Source organism: Dipodomys spectabilis, unplaced genomic scaffold (assembly GCF_019054845.1).
Source record: "Dipodomys spectabilis isolate Male_0828 unplaced genomic scaffold, ASM1905484v1 ptg000427l, whole genome shotgun sequence".
Classification (NCBI taxonomy): Eukaryota; Metazoa; Chordata; class Mammalia; order Rodentia; family Heteromyidae; genus Dipodomys; species Dipodomys spectabilis.
In genome coordinates, this window is record NW_024871104.1 from 774,826 (window position 1) to 794,618 (window position 19,793).

General features: G+C 36.5%; 1 protein-coding gene across 1 annotated transcript in view; it reads left to right on the forward strand.

The window, feature by feature from the left end:
* Tmtc2 (transmembrane O-mannosyltransferase targeting cadherins 2) overlaps positions 1-19,793 on the forward strand; it is a 356,843-nt gene that overhangs the window by 268,338 nt on the left and 68,712 nt on the right. Inside the window, exons 9-10 of the mRNA XM_042668306.1 lie at positions 3,197-3,278; positions 16,425-16,539. Of these exons, the coding sequence (XP_042524240.1) occupies positions 3,197-3,278; positions 16,425-16,539 (197 nt within the window). The remainder of the gene's footprint in view (positions 1-3,196; positions 3,279-16,424; positions 16,540-19,793) is intronic.

Below are 19,793 nucleotides of genomic sequence, written 5' to 3' on the forward strand. Positions count from 1 at the left end.
TATGTTTTGATAAACACAGAAGGTGAATGGAGACTTAATTATGCTTGACAAATTCCCAGGGTTTTGAGCTGTGAAAGGATGCCTGTGTTAAATACTCTGTTTGTTAGGATTGTCTTGGGGAATGGAATCTAAAGCCAGTGTATGTCCTCACTGGAGCTGGTAATGGAGCCCAGTGGAACCATTGGTGAGACCACAATGTCAGGAGAGCCCAATTCAAGGAAAGGCTCTTGAGAATTCTGTGAGAGTCCAGGTAGCTGTAGAGTTTTTATGCAAATCATGGTATAATGTGCATAGAGGTAACTTAAGAACCACATTATATATTGTTGAGGTTTATGGATCAGCTTACTTAAGACCCTTTTTTGGATTTTCTACCCTTGATAGACATCTCTATCTTCAAATATCTTTCAAATAAACCTATAGTTGTCAATACAGTTAATGAATTTTGGTTGGCTTTAAGCCTCCGCCTTGGGGCTGGGAAGGTGGCTTAGCGGTATAATATGTGCCTCTCATGCATGAGTCCCTGGGTTGGATTCCTCAGCACCATGTACACAGAAAAAGCCAGAAGTGGGCGCTGTGGCTCAAGTGGTAGAGTAGTTAGCCTGGAGCTGAAGAGCTCAGGGCCAGCGCCCAGGCCCAGAGCTACACGACTGACCAAATAAATAAATAAAAAAAAAAGCCTCAGCTTTTCCCCCAGTCTTAGTTAAAGCTTTAGTAGACCTGAGGACATAAGCCAATGATTTCCTTTATTAAGCACTAGGAAGCAGTAGAAATAGAAAGAGAAGGTTACAAATAGGAAAACTATTTTTTATTTAAAAATTTAACCACTGTTCAGTTGAATTCTGCTTTTCTAACAGAGGATTACAGCCATCAGAATTCAGATAATCCAGATTTTTTTGTTTGTTTATGTTGATCGCCAATTGATAAAATGAAACTTCTTCAAAATAAATGTCTTTCTTAGCTATCTACCTGCTTGGTCTCAGAACCAGACTTCTCAACAGAGTCCAGTGTGTTTAAATCTTCAAAGAATTGTATGTCTGAATAAATTAAATGTCTCTCTACATGCTTTACAGTGGTAGCATTCTATGAAAAAAAATAAAAAATGAGTTGAAATTAGGGAGTTATTTACATCTGGCTTTATCCTCTGGTGAGAGCATTTGGATTTGAGAGCTTGTGGCATTTTGCCAATGACAAATGGAGGCACTGAGATTGCCTTCCCATCATACACTACCTTTTATGGTGTCCAGGGATTTCTTGCTCTCCTATGTGACCCAGCTGCAAGACAGCTGTTGTTTGGATCCCTGCCTGCTACTCTCACAAGACACCATCCTAGCTATCCCCAGAGGGTTTAAACTTCTGCAATGCAAGGGTCAACATTGAGACCGATGACGCCAAGCAGCACCCCATACTATTGCTAAATGGTGTGGATAAAGTGATCTAATGAATGCTTACTATACTGATCGTGACAAAGAAACCACACTCATTGACCAACAGCCCATTGGAATTTGTTGCTAGTAGCTAAGATTCAAGGGTTTTTTGTCTACACTAAATTATTGTTGTTGTTGTTTTGCCAGTCCTGGGGCTTGAATTCTGTGCTTAGACTCTGTCCCTGAGCTCTTTTCATTCAAGGCTAGAACTCTACTACTTGAGCCACATAGCCACTTCCAGCTTTATCTGTGGTTAATTGGAGATTAGAGTCTCAAGGACTTTCCTGCCCAGACTAACTTCGAACTGTGTTCCTCAGATCTCAGCCTCCTGAGTAGCTAGGATTATAGGCTTGAGCCACTGGTGCCTGGTCATGCCTTTCTTCTAAATACAGGAGTTGTTCCCTTCCAGACTTCTAATTCAGGTGTGTTCTGCTGTGCTTTGCCTGTTCATTTGGCTTACCTTTACGCCTTTGTTTCCCACTCACTTGGAACACCATGAAGTGTTTTAGTATTCCTGTCATAAGCATTCCTTTGTTACACTTCTACTTAGAAATGCTGGGTTTTGTCATTCAATACATTGATCATTGCATCCTTTAATTTTTAGATCAAGCATCAATTATTTTGGAAGCTTTTCCTGTATACTCTGACTAGGGTCAAACCAGCTGTTTATAGATCCCTTTGTGGTAGTTGTTTGTTTTTGCTTTATTTCTCATACAGCAGCATTTTGTGTCAGAGCAGTTGTGTCTGCTCTTATAGTCCATTTTTGTAAATCTCATTATCACAGTACTACTTACCTGGTATATGCCCAATAAATATTTCAAGAGTTCAAAGAAGCAATGAATAAATTTAATGAATTACTCATTCTTTAAAAATTAAAATCAGTTTGATATTTTTATTTTTTAACTCACATGCTTATTTCCAAGACAAACTGCCTGCTTATTTCAAAAATTGGTGTGTTTTAAAATTCAAAAACATTTTTCTAATTTTAAAGTACAAGTTGTTTTAGGGTATGTTTACTTGTATTTTGCTTGAAAGTGGGAGAAAAAGGAAGGAGGGGTTACAATGTTTGACAAGAAATGTACTTACTGCCTTATGTATGTAACTATAACCCCTTTGTACATCACCTTGACAATAAAATTAAAATTTAAAAACAGCTGATTCGATCAAATTTTCTTCTTGTTTCATCTTAGCTTCTTCAGACATTTTAATGAAATTTCTGAGTACTTCCTTATCAGTTATAAATAATGAGATGTTGGTTTTGACTTGACTTCAAGTTTAGTATAGCAATACAATATAACAGCCTAATTAATTTGTCCAGGTGAAGTTTTAAGTGTGACTGTATCTGACCAAATTAATTGTCTCTAATGAAATGTTATTAGAGTATATGTGATGGACTCCTCTAAGCTTAAAGGTAAAATACAGAAATGAGCAGATGTACAAGGGAATAATAATTATAACGAGAAACCCAAGTAATCTAAATAACTCTAGTTCTGTAATAGTTGTCTGTTAACTTTTTTATGTTTGCACTTTAAAATACAGTTTTGTTTTAATCTACATATAGCATATGGAATATGCAAATAACAGTAGAAAAATTGGAGTTGTGAATATTGTATATATATGCATAAGACAAGTTATTTATAACTTAAAGTAATCTAGTATATTTACATTTATTATTGCTATTTAATTATTTTCTACTTTTTAACTGAAAATATTACAATGGTAATGTATTAAGGTGAATATTTCCCTTTTGATCTATTTTCTGTGTTTTCAAGGGTCGTAAGACTGAGGCTGAAAAGTTCTTCTTGAAGGCTATTGAGCTGGATCCCACCAAAGGAAACTGTTATATGCATTATGGTGAGTGTTTGATAGTTCTTCTGTCTCCACCACATTTGCTGCTAACTCTGGTATGAGATTTAGGCTTTCCTCGTACAGGACATTTTGAGAACAGATTGACATTGCTATTGTAGACTTTTGTCTCATGTTGCTTTCTGCCCTTCCCATTCAAAGTAACTTTCAGTGGCTCTCATTTGGGAAGGCAGTTTTACAGTTGTTTCTTCAAGAGCAGTGTTTAAATGAGGTCTCAGGAAAACATTTAACTCCTTGCCTGATGCATAGTTTGCAAGAAAAAAAAAGTAGGTTCTTTTTCATTTTAAAAGATAATATATTGTTCCTTAAGCATGCCATTTTGGAATTCTAGAAGTTTACACTTGCGGCTCAAAGTCTTGCTTTCTGGAAGCAAGATGTTCACTAGCCTATAAATGCTTAAGAGTGCAGCCAAGGATAAACTGTCATGGTTGTAAAGAATGGCTGTTGCTTTCCCTTTAGCCTTGGCCTTAATCAGTCCAGAATGAGCTTACATAACAACCCTGTCACACTCTACTCTATCATTAGTAGTGAGTCATGTGTTTAGTGAGGCACAGTATCCCTGGTTTGGTATTGGGTAAGATATTCTTATTTCTCCTAGATTTACAGTTGGTACTGTTTTCAAGGAGCCAAATTGCATTTTTTTTTGACAATCCCTTAGCAGAGAAATGTATTTTTTTTTATCACTGTTGGCTTTGATGTGTTAGTTATTTTGAAGAAGTAAACCTAAAAGTGGATAGAAAATACATAGAAATAAAGCTAATATAGCTTTAGAATATTAATGCCATCTCCTAGCATCTAACTTGTGAAAATAAACCAGTGAGAGGCTATAAGGGTGAAAGAATGGAAATAATAAAATGAAGGAAACACTTAGTCAACCACAAGCACTTATATTATTGTGTATTTATGTTTATAAGCCTAGGGTTGATGCTTTATCTTTCCAGTGTAGTGTAGGATATGATTGTACACAATGTATTACATAACCACTCCTCTCTTGGCTCTTTTTTTGATGTGTTAAGATATCAGTCAACTAATTTAAGTTTGCTGCAGAACTTAATTTGTATGGGTTTTCCTGCATGAAGTATTTAAATTAGGATTTTTTTCATGCATAATATTTTGAGTAACCTTATGATGTATTATTTTCCCTGAGCATTGAAGAGCCACATGTCATGGCATTTTTAGGAAACAGGATTTTTGTTCCTTGCCCTTCTTCTTGTATGCCTATTGTTTAAAACTAATGCCTATTGTTTAAAACTAATGATACTCATTGTATCTTCTAAGCTTATTTCTAATTAATTTATTATAGAGAATATAGGTATTTTTCACAATAGATGTCTTTAAAGATTACTATTACTCCATGTGAATGCCAATTGTTTCAAGACTCTATTAATTTCAATAGTTGATGCCTTATTCTGCCTGTCCATCTTTAGGAACTTTTATTTTATATTACATCATGTTTCTGAATTTTCTTTCTCAGGGATGTTTGTAGAGAGTATTTCTCCCTTGAGAATTTTGTTTTGACTTAGGAAAGTTCAAGAACGAGTGCAAGAAATACTTTATCCTGTACATTATTTGGAAAATACTGATAACATATGTCTTTAAATTCATGTTTAAACTTTGATTTTCTCTAGTACCCTTGGAGTGTTTTAATTTTTTTGTTATATGCATGTTATTGGAAGTCTATTTCTATTCTCAAGGAAGAATGGTTATCTGAAGTATAATTTTACAAATTTTGTGAATTTTTATGGCATTGCATATATTTCTTACTTGGACATCATAAATGAAAGGACTAAAATGAGACTTAGTAGATTTACTTAAGTCACATAAATTAAAAATGGACCAGAAGCTGTATATAAATACTTGGTATTCTTTATTTCGCTGTGCTTTGGTTATAAAGCTACACATTTAAAGAATCTTAAGAATTCTTATTTAATGAATTGATTTTTATATATTGGCATTTTAGTATTAGAAAATTATTTTTCAATTAATATAAGCCTTGTATGGACAAGGAGATTGAAGCCTTGGGCAGTGGGGTTGAATTAAATACACTAGGTCCAGCAATTATTGTCATTGCTTTCTCTTCTGCAACATATAATCTCTTTGTTTACAACATTTATAGATAGGCTGGCAGATAAGCCTCGCTTTTGACTAGTATATCCTTCATGCACAGTTTTAGAGCATCCAATGCATATATCATGATTTAGCTTAGAATGGTTAAAGAACATTTTTTTTTTTCACATTTACACAATGTGTACAAAAGGTACAAGACACTCTTCTCTTTTCAGGAAGTGCTGTGTCGGAAATAAACATGATGATGTTATCTTCAGAATGTAATGAGGTGGAAAGTGCAGTACTTCCCAAGACTAAGTAGCGAAGTAAGGCATCTTTGAGGATATCATTATTTGAAATAGTGGAATGTAAGCCAAGTATTTGAAGAGCTAGGTTCACACAGAAGAAATAGGAGGTTCAAAGGGTTCAACAGAAAATCAGTTTTTAAACAGAGGATCGTTTTATTCTATCTTCCTCTTGAGCCCACACAAAATGACAAACTTATGTTCATAGAGGAGAAAGAAAGCTCATGTGCTGGAGTATATTAAAGCAGATGGCAAAGTGGGAGTCGGTGAGGCTACTGGGGGAGGAGAAGGAGAGAGCACACAAGGCGTTGCAAATCCAGCTAAGGAGCTTGCCTTGTTTTCTCTGAGGAATGGCAGGGACCATGTGAAGAAGTCGGGATTATAAGAAAGGTCAAAGTAGAGTTAGGCTTACTTCATTCAATATGATTTTTTTCCAAGTCTTTCCATTTCCTAACAAATGGGGCGCTGTCATTCTTTCTGATGGAAGCACAGAATTCCATTGATATATATGCCACATTTTCTTGATCCATTCATCTACTGAGGGCCATCTGGGTTGGTTCCATATCTTAGCTATGGCAAATAATGCTGTGATAAACATAGCTGTGATGGTAGCTTTAGTGTGGCCTTGTTTCTGATCATTTGAGTAAATGCCCAGAAGTGGGATTGCTGGGTCATGAGGGAGCTCTATGTAAGCCAGACCCAAAGAAATATAGGTCCCATGAGGGTTTCCCTCATTTGCAAAAATTAGTATATGTCTAGGATAACTGTCAGATGAGCAGAAAAGCTCGAAAGCTATGTACATTTGACCATATAAGATGATGCTAAATGAAATGAACCCCAAGATATGGACACAAGACATCTTTCTTTGTTGTTGTTTTCAATGTACTATGTGATTTTTTTTTTTGTTTCCTTTGTATGTTCATTCCCCTATGGTATATCCCCTGTTGTCACTGTCCTTGATTTTGGTACCCTGCATATTGAATATACATTTATCTAATTTGGGGCGGGGAAGGGGAATAACAAAATGCTGAAACAAGGTCACAGGATGACCCATTGCAACAATAATACCCACAAGATAGTATCGATTGAAAATGAACTTTACAACTTTGGTGAGGGGGGAGGACTGAGGGAAGGGATAGTGGGAGAACAACAAGGGAAGGGGTAACAATGTTCGACAAGAAATGTACTCATTGCCTTACTCATGGAACTGCAACCCTCTGTACAGCATCTTTACAATAAAATAAAATTTTAAACATAGAGTAAGGCAAATCCTCTCTATGGCTTACATAGAGCTATTGCTGTATTAGCCAAGAGCTAATGGGGGCTTGGAGTAGGGAGTTATTAGGAATGTAAATATTTATATTAAATTTAAATATTTCCCTTCTTTAGAAGATTCTAAATTAGGAATATGGAAGGATCTGATTTTTATTTCTAGGCCATCAATATCTAGCATATTGCCATACTCACAGTGCTATGCAATAAATGTTTATAGAGCTCCGTTCTATAACTGAATCCAGGATAGAAAGTTTACCAAAAAGAATGTTCCATTTGAATTTTTATTATTTCTCATCCAAGAAAATGCATACTATGATTATGCTGCCATTTCTTGCCAACTTACTGGTTATAGATATTCTTAGGGTGTTTATACCCACAGATTGAATGAATAAAAACACTTCCTCAGCTTAAAAATAAATATTTAAATGAAATATATGTGTTTTGAGTCTTTTTAAAATGCTTTTGCAAATGCCAATGAAAATGCCAGATGAGTGAATTTTTTATGGCAAATTCACTCTTGAGTGATTATGTGCTTTTAGTTTGCTTGTTAATGATGAAAGAGACATGGAATATCACGCACTTGAGACTAGATAGAAGGGGAATTGGGGGATTATATTGACTGGGATGGTGATTAGAAGATGATGTTTAGAAGGACTGTCATTTCCTTGTCAGTTGCTTTGAATCCACTAGTTTTATGTCTAGTGGAAGGCATTACATCAGAGATTGTCTTCTTATCCTTTAGACTTGTTTGCAGTTTTATGAAATTGGTTTGGTGGGTTACTTAAATGTTGGAATCTGTGGTACCTATAGTCTTTGGAGGTGAAACTAGATTCTCTGGAATTGAGACAAGTCACATTTGTAAATATAAGTGCTCAGATTTTAAGTTGTCTTTATCAGGTATTCAATTTTTCACTCAATCATTTTTGTGTGTTTTTTTTACCTTTAAGTAGTTGTACAAAGGAGATGCTATTCAACAAAGTAGTAAATACAATGTGTCATGATCCATGTGATCCTTTTCAACATTCTTACCTCTCAGATCTGTATGAAATAGATTTCCAGCTTCATATTTACCCCATGTACTATGTCAAACACAGGAACAAGTAAGCAAAAGATAACCTCCAATGAAGTGTGGCAAGGAAAGCACAATTTGTAAAAAATAATTATTTTAATTACCAGTAGTTTTAAAGAGCAAGAAGCAACATATTTAAAGGGTATTGATGTAAGGGGGTTGTTTAAAATATAGGTGAAATATGCCTAATAGATTTACATTTACCATATATTTAAAGAATGTGAAGGAGCTCACTCACCAGAAAACAAGGTGGAAAGGAGCGAGTGTGCTGAGAGAGAATGGTCAGGAGTTTGCTATCCCTTTTTCTACCCAGAATACAGAGAGAATGGTCAGAGAAAAGCCACATCATGATGTTCCAGAAACAGTGAGAAGATAGCTAGAATTGTTTCCATAGAAAAAAGGAATATCCAGATTGTGCAATCTTTCAGATTATGAACACCTACCAAAGAAAATTAGTGGTTTTCTATATAACCATTAAAATATTGTTAAAACTGGGAGTCCATTATTCCAGCATTCTTCTTTTTAATCCCCCAAAGAAGTGTAGAATTTGAAACCTAATAATTCAGATTATTATTAGTTGGCTCTACTGTCAGTGTTAGAGTTATGAGAACACCTTACACATGTGTCATATTGCCCTCTACCTAGTTTCCTCACCCTTGATTTTTTTTTTTTTAATGTGTGTACGGGTACTGGGGCTTGGACTAGGTTCTGTCCCTTAGATTTTTGCTCAAGATTACTGCTCTACCACTTGTGCCATAGCTCCATTTTAGGCTTTTTGATGGTTAGCTGGAGTCAAGAATTTCATGGATTTTCCTACCCGGACTGTCACGAAACCATGTGCATGATTCTCAGATCTCAGCCTCTTGAGTAACTAGGATTACAGATTTGAGCAACAGTGCCTATCTTCAACTGTGATGGATATGAATCATAAAACCCCTATGAGTTAGGGATAGGTTCCATTCATATTTGGCCAACAAATAAAAGTTCACAATTTTTAAGTGACTTCATGGTCAGAAACATTCAACATAATTTGTAGTAATTATTGAAGAACAACTTGAGAAGTCTCTTTCAACCTGCAAGTGCAGAATTTGCCGTCAATATCATATTCTGTTTTTCTCTAGGATGATTTGTATATTATGTTATGTAGGTTTCATTTCTTTTTAAGCAAGCACTATTAGGAAGGAACTTATTAAACTATTAGGTTTGAGCATCTTCACATGAATATAAAAATGATGAAAGGTCTGTGATTATATTTTATTCATAACTAAAACTACTTAGAAAAGATAGTAATGGAGTGAGATAGACTGTTGTGTCATTTTCATGTTAGTCATTTCAAAAACAGAAATTAAAAAATTAAATAATGAACTAAATTAGGATATTGCCTTGATTAAGTGAAAATATATTTTAGTGGCTCTCAGCAAAATCACATTTATTAATTATGTTAAATGCTTAATATGAAAAATATGTGTTTTATATGAGTGTTTGCTATTCTTTTTATTACTCCAGCAACAGCAGAGGAAGTTCAGGGAAGTATGATTAGATTAGGAATATTCTAAAGGCTGTTTCAAGTATTTCTCTCATCTAAGACATTGTGTGTGAGTGGGTGTCTGTGTTTATGTGCATGCACAAGCATGTATGTGTATGCTGCTTTCAGGCTTGAATTCAAACCTGTGCAATGGCTCGTCTTATTTACTCAGGGCTTGCACTTGGACTCTTTCAGTCACGCCTCCAATTCCAGATTTTTTTAAAATTGGATTTGTTGGTTCTGAGTGGTCCTGAACCATGATCCTCAGATCTCAGCCTCTTGAATCTCTGGGATTATTGGTATGAGCTACCAATACTAGGCTAAAGTATGTTTTGAAAAATTGTATTAGAGTATCTAATAATGATGATATGAATTGATCTTCATTACTGGAGTTGCAGTATTTAGAAAATATGACATTATCTATTTTACAGATGAAAGACTTAAGTTATAAATAATATTGCTCATACATTGAAATTCTTGTGCCTGATAAGTTGGCAAAGCACAAATTTGAGCTCAGGAGGACTCCAAGTCCCCTACTTTCATGGTTTGGCATATGCTTTCATGTGACATGAAATTGTATTTCAAGTGGTAGAACACCGACCATGAGTCAAAAAGCCTGAGGAGAGAATGAGGCCCTGAGTTCAAAAATAACACTCATAAATAGGTCATCAAGGCATAGAAATGTGAAAGGCCCAGAAGGAAGACATGAGCCTATGGACAGAACACTGAGAAGACGAGACGGATACAGGCTTGAAGACTCACCTTCCACACCCAAACTCACCCGCATTTCTTTTTAATTCTCAAAAACAAGTACCTCAATTTTATGAAGAAATACATCTCAATAAAATCCAAAAATTCAAGTTTTACTCTATGACTAGTTTTCTGCAATTATTTAATAGAACTCAACATGTAAACTTCAAAAGCAGGAGGATCTTGTGAGTTCAAGGCTTCTGCTACACAGGGAGACTTTCTCTTCAAAAAGAAAAGAGAAAAAGAAGAACAAGGCTAGGAAGGTGGCTCAGTGGTAGAGCGCTTGCCTTGCATGCATGAGACACTGGGTCCAATTCCTCAGCACCACATAAGCAGAAAAAGCCTGGAGTGGTGTTGTAGCTCAAGCAGTAGAGTGCTAGCGTTGAGCTGAAGAGCTGAGGGACAGCATCCAGGCCCAGAGTTCAGGTCCCATGACAGGACAGGAGGAGGAGGAGGAGGAGGAGGAGGAGGGGGAGGGGGAGGGGGAGGAGGGGGAGAAAGAGGAAGAGGAGGGGGAGGAAGCAAAAAGAAAAAAAAAATAAATAAAAGGAATGTCCTTAGTTGCTGGTGGCTCATTCCTCTAATCGTAGCAATTTGGGAGACAGGGCAATATAACCATGGCTACAGGCCACCCCTGGGCAGAAAAGTTGGAGAGATCCCTTTCAACCACTGGCATCCATGAAAAGAAACTAGACACAGTGATGTATCTGTGACAATGGAAACCCTAAGTATAGGTGGAAGTCCTCTTGGGCAAGCAAGACTCTATCCTAAATAAAACCAGTCTAAAATAGGGCTGTAAATGTGGCTCCATGGTATCATCTCAGTGTAAGGCTCAAAGTTCAAATCCCAGCACTCATCAACATTCAAAGTGTCCACAGAGACAAAGAATAATTTTTGGTACAAAGAATGAGGATTATAAATAACATAAATAATAGACTGGACTTTGTATTTAGTGAGCCCAACAACTGTGTAAGGCAAGTAATAGATTGTGTTCTTTATCTTGAGTCTATGTTCACTTAACAGGGACAATCACAGGGGCCTTGCCTTGTGGTTGCGCATCTCAGCATGGCTGGTTTTAGAAAATTCTCCAGTGTCAAGGAAATTTGTGTTTTGTGAGGGTTAAATAAGAGCAACTGTACTCAAAGACTATATTTTCTAGTCTTGGCCATTTGGTTTACTGATGACACGTACTTTGAGGGTCTTCCTTGCCGTACTTATTATTTTTATTTTTATTATTATCTCCAAATAATTGTCCAAAGGAATAGCATGTCGATTTATATAGTTTATCTTGATCAGTGTCGCCCCTTCCACCATTCTCCCACTTCTGACGATCCCTATCTCCTATAGCTTCCTTGCTCCATTTACATATATGTGCACTGAGCATGATGACTCTACTCACCTACCTTCCTCTTGCAGTACTTTTTCTGCTATTGTCCTCCAGTTTATGGCTCCTGCCAAGTGGACACATCAGTACATGAACATATCAGAGAAGCACATTGAGCCAGTTCAGGAGCTCAAGGGAGTTATGGGCTCATTGAACTGCTCATCTCCATTGCCTTTGCCAGGTCTCAGAATTTTGCCCTTTTCTTTAGTGACTAAGGCACCTCTGTTTGATTCCTTTTGTCTTTCTCATGTCTTTTCTTTTTTATTCATTATATTCTTCATCAAACTAGTTGCTTTCCATTCATCTTTAGATGACAAAACTCTGCAGGTTGCTTAAAACTCAACATAAACTTATTCTCCTTTTTGAAGCATACTTAATCCCTACTGAAACTGTATATTCTTTAAATACATAATGAGGTGGTATTCCCCCCTCTTGTTTCTCCTTCTTGTCACCCTCCTTATTCTTTCCCTTCTATCTTATCTCAACTCCCTTGAATTTCCCCTTGTTCTCTTGTTCTGCTATAATTCCCACTCCCCATTGGACAGTCATCACAATTACAAGAATTGTTTCCTAGCATCCCATAACCCTTGGAAAGAGTCAGGGGAGAAATCAATTTAGCAATACGCTGCTGGCCTTCCTAACCTGTTTCCTGGGGCCCTGGCCCACGGATGCTTCAATCTCCTTTGCACTAGTCACCATCCTTGCCACCTGTCCAATTCAGAACAAATTCTTGGCCTTGTGTTCACTTAGGGACACATCCAGAACCTCCCTACCTCACAATGAGCAGTCCAGATTGATCTCCTGGGTGCCTTTTCCTTGTTACTCAGCCCACCTGTTTTCTTGGCCAGTAACCGTGGCACATTTATCACATTAGAGCTGTCTTGTGAAAGCAGAGCTTTGTTAACTCAGGCTGCCAAGTGCCTAGAAACACAAAGCAATGAAACTGATAGAAAGGAGAGGGAGAAAGATTAGTTTTAAAGAGTGAGAGCATACCTAAAATGGCAATGTGACAAGGGCTCGAAAAAGACTCTCAGTATGACTCCCTTCAGAGGCAGAGAAGAGCCCTCCCCCGTATTATATTCCTCTGGGGTATCATTAACATGCACTCACAAACATTTTCCATCCCAGCTCTCCCTCTGCAAAGCTAGTCTAAATCCAGGCCACTGACTCTCTCGTACCAGGAATGGATTTCTCTCCCCTTTGCCTCAGTTCCCCCCTAGCCATTCATCTTTAACCACTAGATGTCAGCAAAACCAGTCAGGCCAAATGTTTCAACCATGGCCTTTTCCCTGTTCCAACTATCTAAATTTGAGAAAGTCCCCCAGGTACAGAGAGTTGTTTCTGCAGAGCTGGTAATGTTATTTCATGATCTGGATGCTGGTTATACAACTAAACTCCTGGCAAGACTGAAGCAATACCCTTGCTTGTAAAAAATATTCTTCCATCTTCTTTTTACTTGCCTTAGATTACAAATTAACAAAGCCAAACACATCTCTGTCCAGAAATGATATATGTACTATGGTGCATCTACTTTTCAGATTTATTTTCAGGTAGAGGTAAAATTGTCTTCAAAATCTCCTCCCTCCTCTAAGAGAGACTGGACTGCTACAAGAGCTAATATTGCATTTATCTTTGTAACACCCCACCACTGCCTAATGGAACCAAATCTTGTGCATATATAAGCACAATGTAAACTTCCTTGATAATTAACCCATGGAAGAAACTATCTTCTGATTGTAGATGTATTTTGTTTCTTGTTCTCAGAGTACTGAGTTAATTCCACAATAGAGGAGAATAAACTAAATGTTGGTCAAATTGCATAGTCTAAATTGTTTGGATTTAAGACATCTTTAGGATATAACTGAGTTTGAATTGTTTTATGTTCCAAGGGAAATGCAGAGGTCTAAAAGCCAGATCATGATATGGCTCATGTCCGGGAGGAACCATTCATATAAACTTCAATATCAATGACACTTTGGGGAATTGTACAGAGTTCAAGGCTAAAATCACTTCAAGGTGTGAGGAAATGAATAGAAAATGCCTTGTGGTCTATGCTACTTCTAGAGATGATCATAGAGAAGATATCATTAATTAATGTAGTCCTGTCACTTGAATGTATTTATTAAATCCACACACTAGTCAGGAGGCAAGAGGAGGTAAGCCACTAGGATATCTGGGGAAAGAGCATTCCAGGCAGAAGGAATGGCATATGGAAACTGGAGTAGCCATCTTTGTTTCTCTAATATGTTAGAGGAATGGTAAAGGAGAGTGCTGATCCTGTCAAGACGTATAGGCCAAGGTAAGGATTCTTGGATCAGCTAAAAAATGATCCAATTTAACCGCCATTTTACAAGCTTGTTACCATATCAGTCAAAGGGATGGAGACCAGAGCAAGATAATGTTCTAATGTAGGGAATACTGGGTAGAATGGGATAAATTCTGATTTTCCTTTTTCTAAGGGGAGTTACTTTAATTAAAATATGATCTATTGGTTTTTATTTTATAAAGAAAGATATTATTTATTCTGGACCATTGCTAAATGAATGATTTTTTTCCTTCAAGAAAATTGTGTCATTGTGACGCTGCATTCAGGTTGTTTTAGGTGTTCAATTTAGTTGCAATCATCTTAACAATGAATATTTCATTGTATTTTAACAAGAAATACTCGTCCTGATTGATTTAGGGAAATTATATGTAAAAAATTTTCAATGACAAAAAATACACACACACACACACACACACACACACACACACACACACACACACACACACACACACACACACACACACACACACACACACCCTTAAATAGATGATCTGTGCTCCTTTCTCTGTCTATGTGGAAATAATATTTATTACTTCTCCATCCCTCCTCCTTGCTCCCTTTCTTTCTGTCTTCTTTAGTCTTATCTTCCCTCCCCTACCCTTTCCTTGCCTTCCCCTTGTCTTTTCTCCTCTCTCTTCTTCTCTCCCTGCTCCTCCTTTCTTTATCCCCTTCTTTTCTTTCCTTCCTCTCTTCCCTTTACCTTTTTTACCTTCCTTTCTTCCCTCTTTCCTTCCTTTATCCTTTCCTTCTTTACCAAAATTTATATATCTCCTTTTTCCTCTCCAGTCTGGATTAATGAATTTTTAAAAACTATTTTTTTGTTATTCAATTAGTTGTTGCACTTTCCTTACTATTATTATAAGCTATGTTTCAGAGTTAATAGCTGCCTGGAAAGAAAAATACCAATTAATAATTTTCTACATTGTCCTTTGTTTACATGTCATATAAATAAGTCATATATTTATTAACACATTTACTTAGTTAAGTATTATATTTGAAGACAGGTAGAAATTAATAGTATGAGTTAATTTAAAATATAATCCATAATAAGTATAATTAACTAAAGAATAGGTTTAGTCTGATGTATTTTATTAAGACACACACGAGCAGATGCTAATCTTTCATTATGCCACAAATGATCTAATTCTACTTTGTGTTCTTTTTTTTTTCTGAAAAGCATGTACTTTTTCTATCTTTCCCTTCACTCTTCTCACTGATCCTTTTAGCTCGTTGAGATTACACCCATGTTATTTTCGTTCAATTTCATTGTTGACATCTGGTGGAGACATATTTCCTTTTGTTTTTATTTTACTGGCTTTTCTGGTTGGGGAATCCTGTATTTGAGTGCAAGTTTTTGGTTGGAAGGTTTAAACCCTCATGACTTTGCAGCTGAAGATTTCTCAGTAAAAGGTGAAAGATTTATACAATCTAAAGAGAAAAGGAGGAGGTAACAATGCTTTATAGGAATTGTTCTCGTTATCTTACTCATGTAACTGTAACCCCTCTGTACAGTATTTTTACAATTGAAAATATACAAAATATAAAAGGATTTCTCAGTGGTGAGGTACAACTGGGTGTAGACAGACTGTAGCAGATTTTCCTGTAACTGTTCTGAGGATGGACTGTATGTAGCTCAGTAGTCAAAGAATCAGCCAGTGTACTCAACATGCTGGGTTGATTCCCCTATTCCACATGAGGAGAGGAAGCTTAAAATCTTCTGTGCTGTGCTGCTCTTTTTTGGGCAGGCAATTTCTTGGGCTCACTTCCTACCATGATTTACTTAACCTGTTTCTACAGTCTGCAAAATATCTCAGAGTCCCATTTCCTGTAAGAGCTTTTCTGGTCCTGCTACACAACAAGATAAAGTTCAAGAATATTTTCAGTTGTGTAGCTCCACTGGAACTTGGGGGTGAGAGGCAAGCTAACTTTCTTGTTGAGCAGGCTCAAGGGGGTAAGTTTGGTATTCTATAGTAATCAGGTCTGGGATCTCTCCCCAAGATAGTAACAGCTAGAAGACGCAGATGAACTTTATTAGATACTCCAAGTGCTTGTGGTACTGAATAAGATCAACTGACCACTAGTCTTCAGAAGGAAAATGACCTACAGCACCCAGGTCAGCTCGTGGCAAGAGGAGTTATACCAGCCAAGGTATCAAGAATCTCAGAGAACTGAAGCTGTGACAAGTTAAAATATACTCAGCTCATATTTGTCATATGCCTTTGATTTGTCTCATTTTGTTTATTGCTTGAATAGTTTAAAGCAGATTCTTTTTTGAGAAAAACAGTATGTTACATGTGCCACATACAATCCTTGAGTGTCAGGCAGTTAAGAGAAAGGCGTATAAATGATGATCATGGCACTGTCACCTTGCTAATAGGTATCTTTATATATAGCTGTATCAGATTAAGTGGTGAACATCTTCTGAGAGTAGACTCTTGTTTTCTTACTCTGCAGGTCAGTTTCTTCTGGAAGAAGCTCGCCTGATGGAAGCAGCAGAGATGGCAAAAAAGGCAGCTGAGCTCGATAGCACGGAATTTGATGTTGTCTTCAATGCTGCCCACATGCTCAGGTTAGTTCTTGCTATTCTATCAGTTGCTGTCCTGGCCTTGAGAAAGCACTAACTTCCCTCTCATTTTATGTCCTCTTATTATGAATTAAGCTATGGAATCATGGATCATTAGAAAGCTTTTATTTATTATGATCTAGGTAACCAATGTGCTGGGATAGGAGCTCTCAGGATTCTGAAAACTTTGAGACACCCTTATCCACAATCCTTACTCTCAAAAAAGTACTTGTCATAAAATACAAAGGAAAAGCAGGCACCTATGGTTCATGCCTATAACCCTAGCTACTCAGGAGCCTGAGGTCTGAGGCTTGTGATCTGAAGCCAGACAGGGTAGGAAAGTCCATGAGACTCTTCATCTCCAGTAAACTACTCTGAAAAAGCCATAAGTGGTGCTGTGGCTCAAGTGGTAGAGCACTAGCCTTGACCACAAAGAGGCTTAAGACAGTACCCAGGCCCAGAGTTCAAACCCCAGGACCAGCAAAATTAATTAATTATATTTTTTAAAAAATAGAAAAAACATAGAACTAAATTTAGTAACTGTATAATTAAATGTCTCCAAAGAAAAACATTATTTCAGTGAGTCAACTGTATCAACATATTGATGTTTTATTAATAAGTTTTGAATGTGGCATATTAGGAACATTTTAATATGTTTGATAGTAGGGAGGAATTCAGACATAAATACACATAAGATCTGTGCAATACTCAAAATGGCCCTGTATTAAGACACAATTACTGTGTCTCAGTATACTTTTTAGACTATTAGTACTTCTATTTTCAGAAGGTGTATTACTAAAGCTAATTATCAAAGCAAAAAATAAAACGAATGAGTAAAATGTTAGTTCAGTTATTTATAGTGTGAATATAAAAACAGAGAATCAGTAGTATGTGGTGGTTTAGATTAAAGAAGAATGATATAAAGAAATTAAAATGGCCAGGTGCCTGAGGCTCATGCCTATAATTCTAGATATTCAGGAGGCTGAGGTCTGAAGATCATGGTTTCCTGGCAAGAGAGTCTATGAGACTCTTCATGTATTTCTCTTTTTTCATTTTTTTCTTTTTCTTTTTATTATTTTTTAATGTGAATATATTGTACAGAGGGGTTACAGTTACATGAGCAAGGTAATGAGTACATTTCTTATTAAGCATTGTTGCCTCCACCTTTGTTTTTCCCCTACCATCCCTTCCCTCCCACCTCCACAACTACACTCCCCCTCCACCCCTCCAACTTAACCTGCAAGAATCCAGAAGTTGAGTTGTGAATCGTGTGGTAGAGTGCTAGCTTGCTTGGGGATATCACTCAGGCTTTGGGTTCAAGCCCCAAATAAAATAGCAACAAAATAATTCATAGTTTTTGAAAGACATTATTTCTCAGCAATGTTTATACCCTTTCTCTCATACTCTCTCCTCTAAAAATGCTTTAATGTTCAGTAGATCCCTGATGATAATATCTCCCAGTACCAGTACTCCAGTACATTATCACCATCTACATATTGTTGTTTATGTAAGCTGTTGCACCTATGCATTCTCCAGTTATATTGGAATCCCTGTGTTTGTGTGTATAATTCCATTTTCTGTGCAGTTTTGTGTGTTTATTATCAGAGTGAAAATCCACTGCAGTTCCCTCCTCGCAAGTTTCCCTCACGTTGTCCTTTTCAAACCCATGGCTCCAGCAGATAAGATTTGAAACAAAATCTATAGATTATGTCCATTTGTGCATTGAGATTGCTAATAGGTCTGCACTGTAGTTGTCATTTCTGTGGCTTTTTATTGGTTTTAAATACGGGAGATGTAGCCTGGTTCAGGGAGTAAGCGCACAGAGGTTTTATCTGCATGCCTACACTATACAATAATATTCAGCAGTCCTAAAAGTTTGGTTCAAGATGAAGCCAACAAAGCTGACATAAACACATTTTAATCAGACATTGACCACTGGTGTGTTTATAAAATAAACTATAGCCAGTTTACAAGAACCTTCAATGCAAGACTAACTTTTAAAAGACACCTTCATTTGCATGACAAGGTTATATGCTGCAGCTATGAAGAGGGCTTTTTGTTCTTTATGAATACAGCACTAGGCTTTTAGTCACAAGCCATTTGTAAGGATGGGAAAGCACATTTCTATAGACTAATTCATCTTATTCATAATAAGTATTTTCATCAGCAAATCATTTTGCTACCTATTAAATCAGTATCTGGAATTCAAGGTCTACCAGTGGAAACTCATTATGAGAACATTACAAAACAAAAAATGGTTCTTGTTAAATATATCACTTCTATGTTTTTTTCATGGTTACTATAGTGCTGGAAGCCAGTGGAAAGTTTTTGTTACAGGTTGGTAATGTGAAAATCTTTAAGGATTGTTTTTTAGAACCTTCTGTCTAGCTTTCTGTACTCTGCATTCCTCATTAAGTTATAGTCACTCACCACCTTCTTGTACTGTGACTGTAGTGGCCTGATGATATCTTAGTCAACTTGCTGGTGAATGATTTTTTTTGTGCTTTTCCTCGTTTTCAGCTCTATCAAATTCAAGAGGGTTTCCTATGTAAACTGAATCACCAGTCTCTTCACTTACTTGTCAAAAACATTCAGGGCTCTGTTTCCTGAAAGGAGGAAGAAAGATTTTTCAGATTGCTGTTGAATACAGCTTTGTCAAAAATAGCCATCAAAATTTTTCTCAGATAATGTTACGTATAAAGTTTCCCTGGGGAAATTCCAAAGTACTCAATTAATATTGACATTAAGTCTTCTCTCAAGAGCTCTGTTCTTTTGAGAGATTTTTTTTTAGGAGACAAATTGGACAAAATTGGGTGACTGTTTAGGTGTGAAGAGATGAGAGTCTCATGCTTGTGACTTGGCTAGCTACATTGCCTTACCTACTATCCCAAATCACCAATTTAAGAAAAGATTATACTTCAAGATATGGTTCCATCATACTAATTGAACTTCCTTTAATTGGCTAATTCCTAATGAAATGACCAAAAGAATCAATGAGCAAGGAATGAGTAGCTAATTCCAAGTGTTTTTGTTGGTTTGTTTGTTTTGAAGTCATTTCATCTAAATGAGACTAGATTAGAGGAACTGAGGGCCTAATGCTAACTATAGAATTGTTTTACTGGGACCATCAGGAGGATTAAATTTTAACAAGTTTTTTTTTTTTTTTTCATCAGGAGGATTAAATTTTAACAAGTTTTTTTTTTTTTTAAGTATTCAAATGTTTTTTTTTTATTTCTTGCGATTGTTTCCAACATATTTAT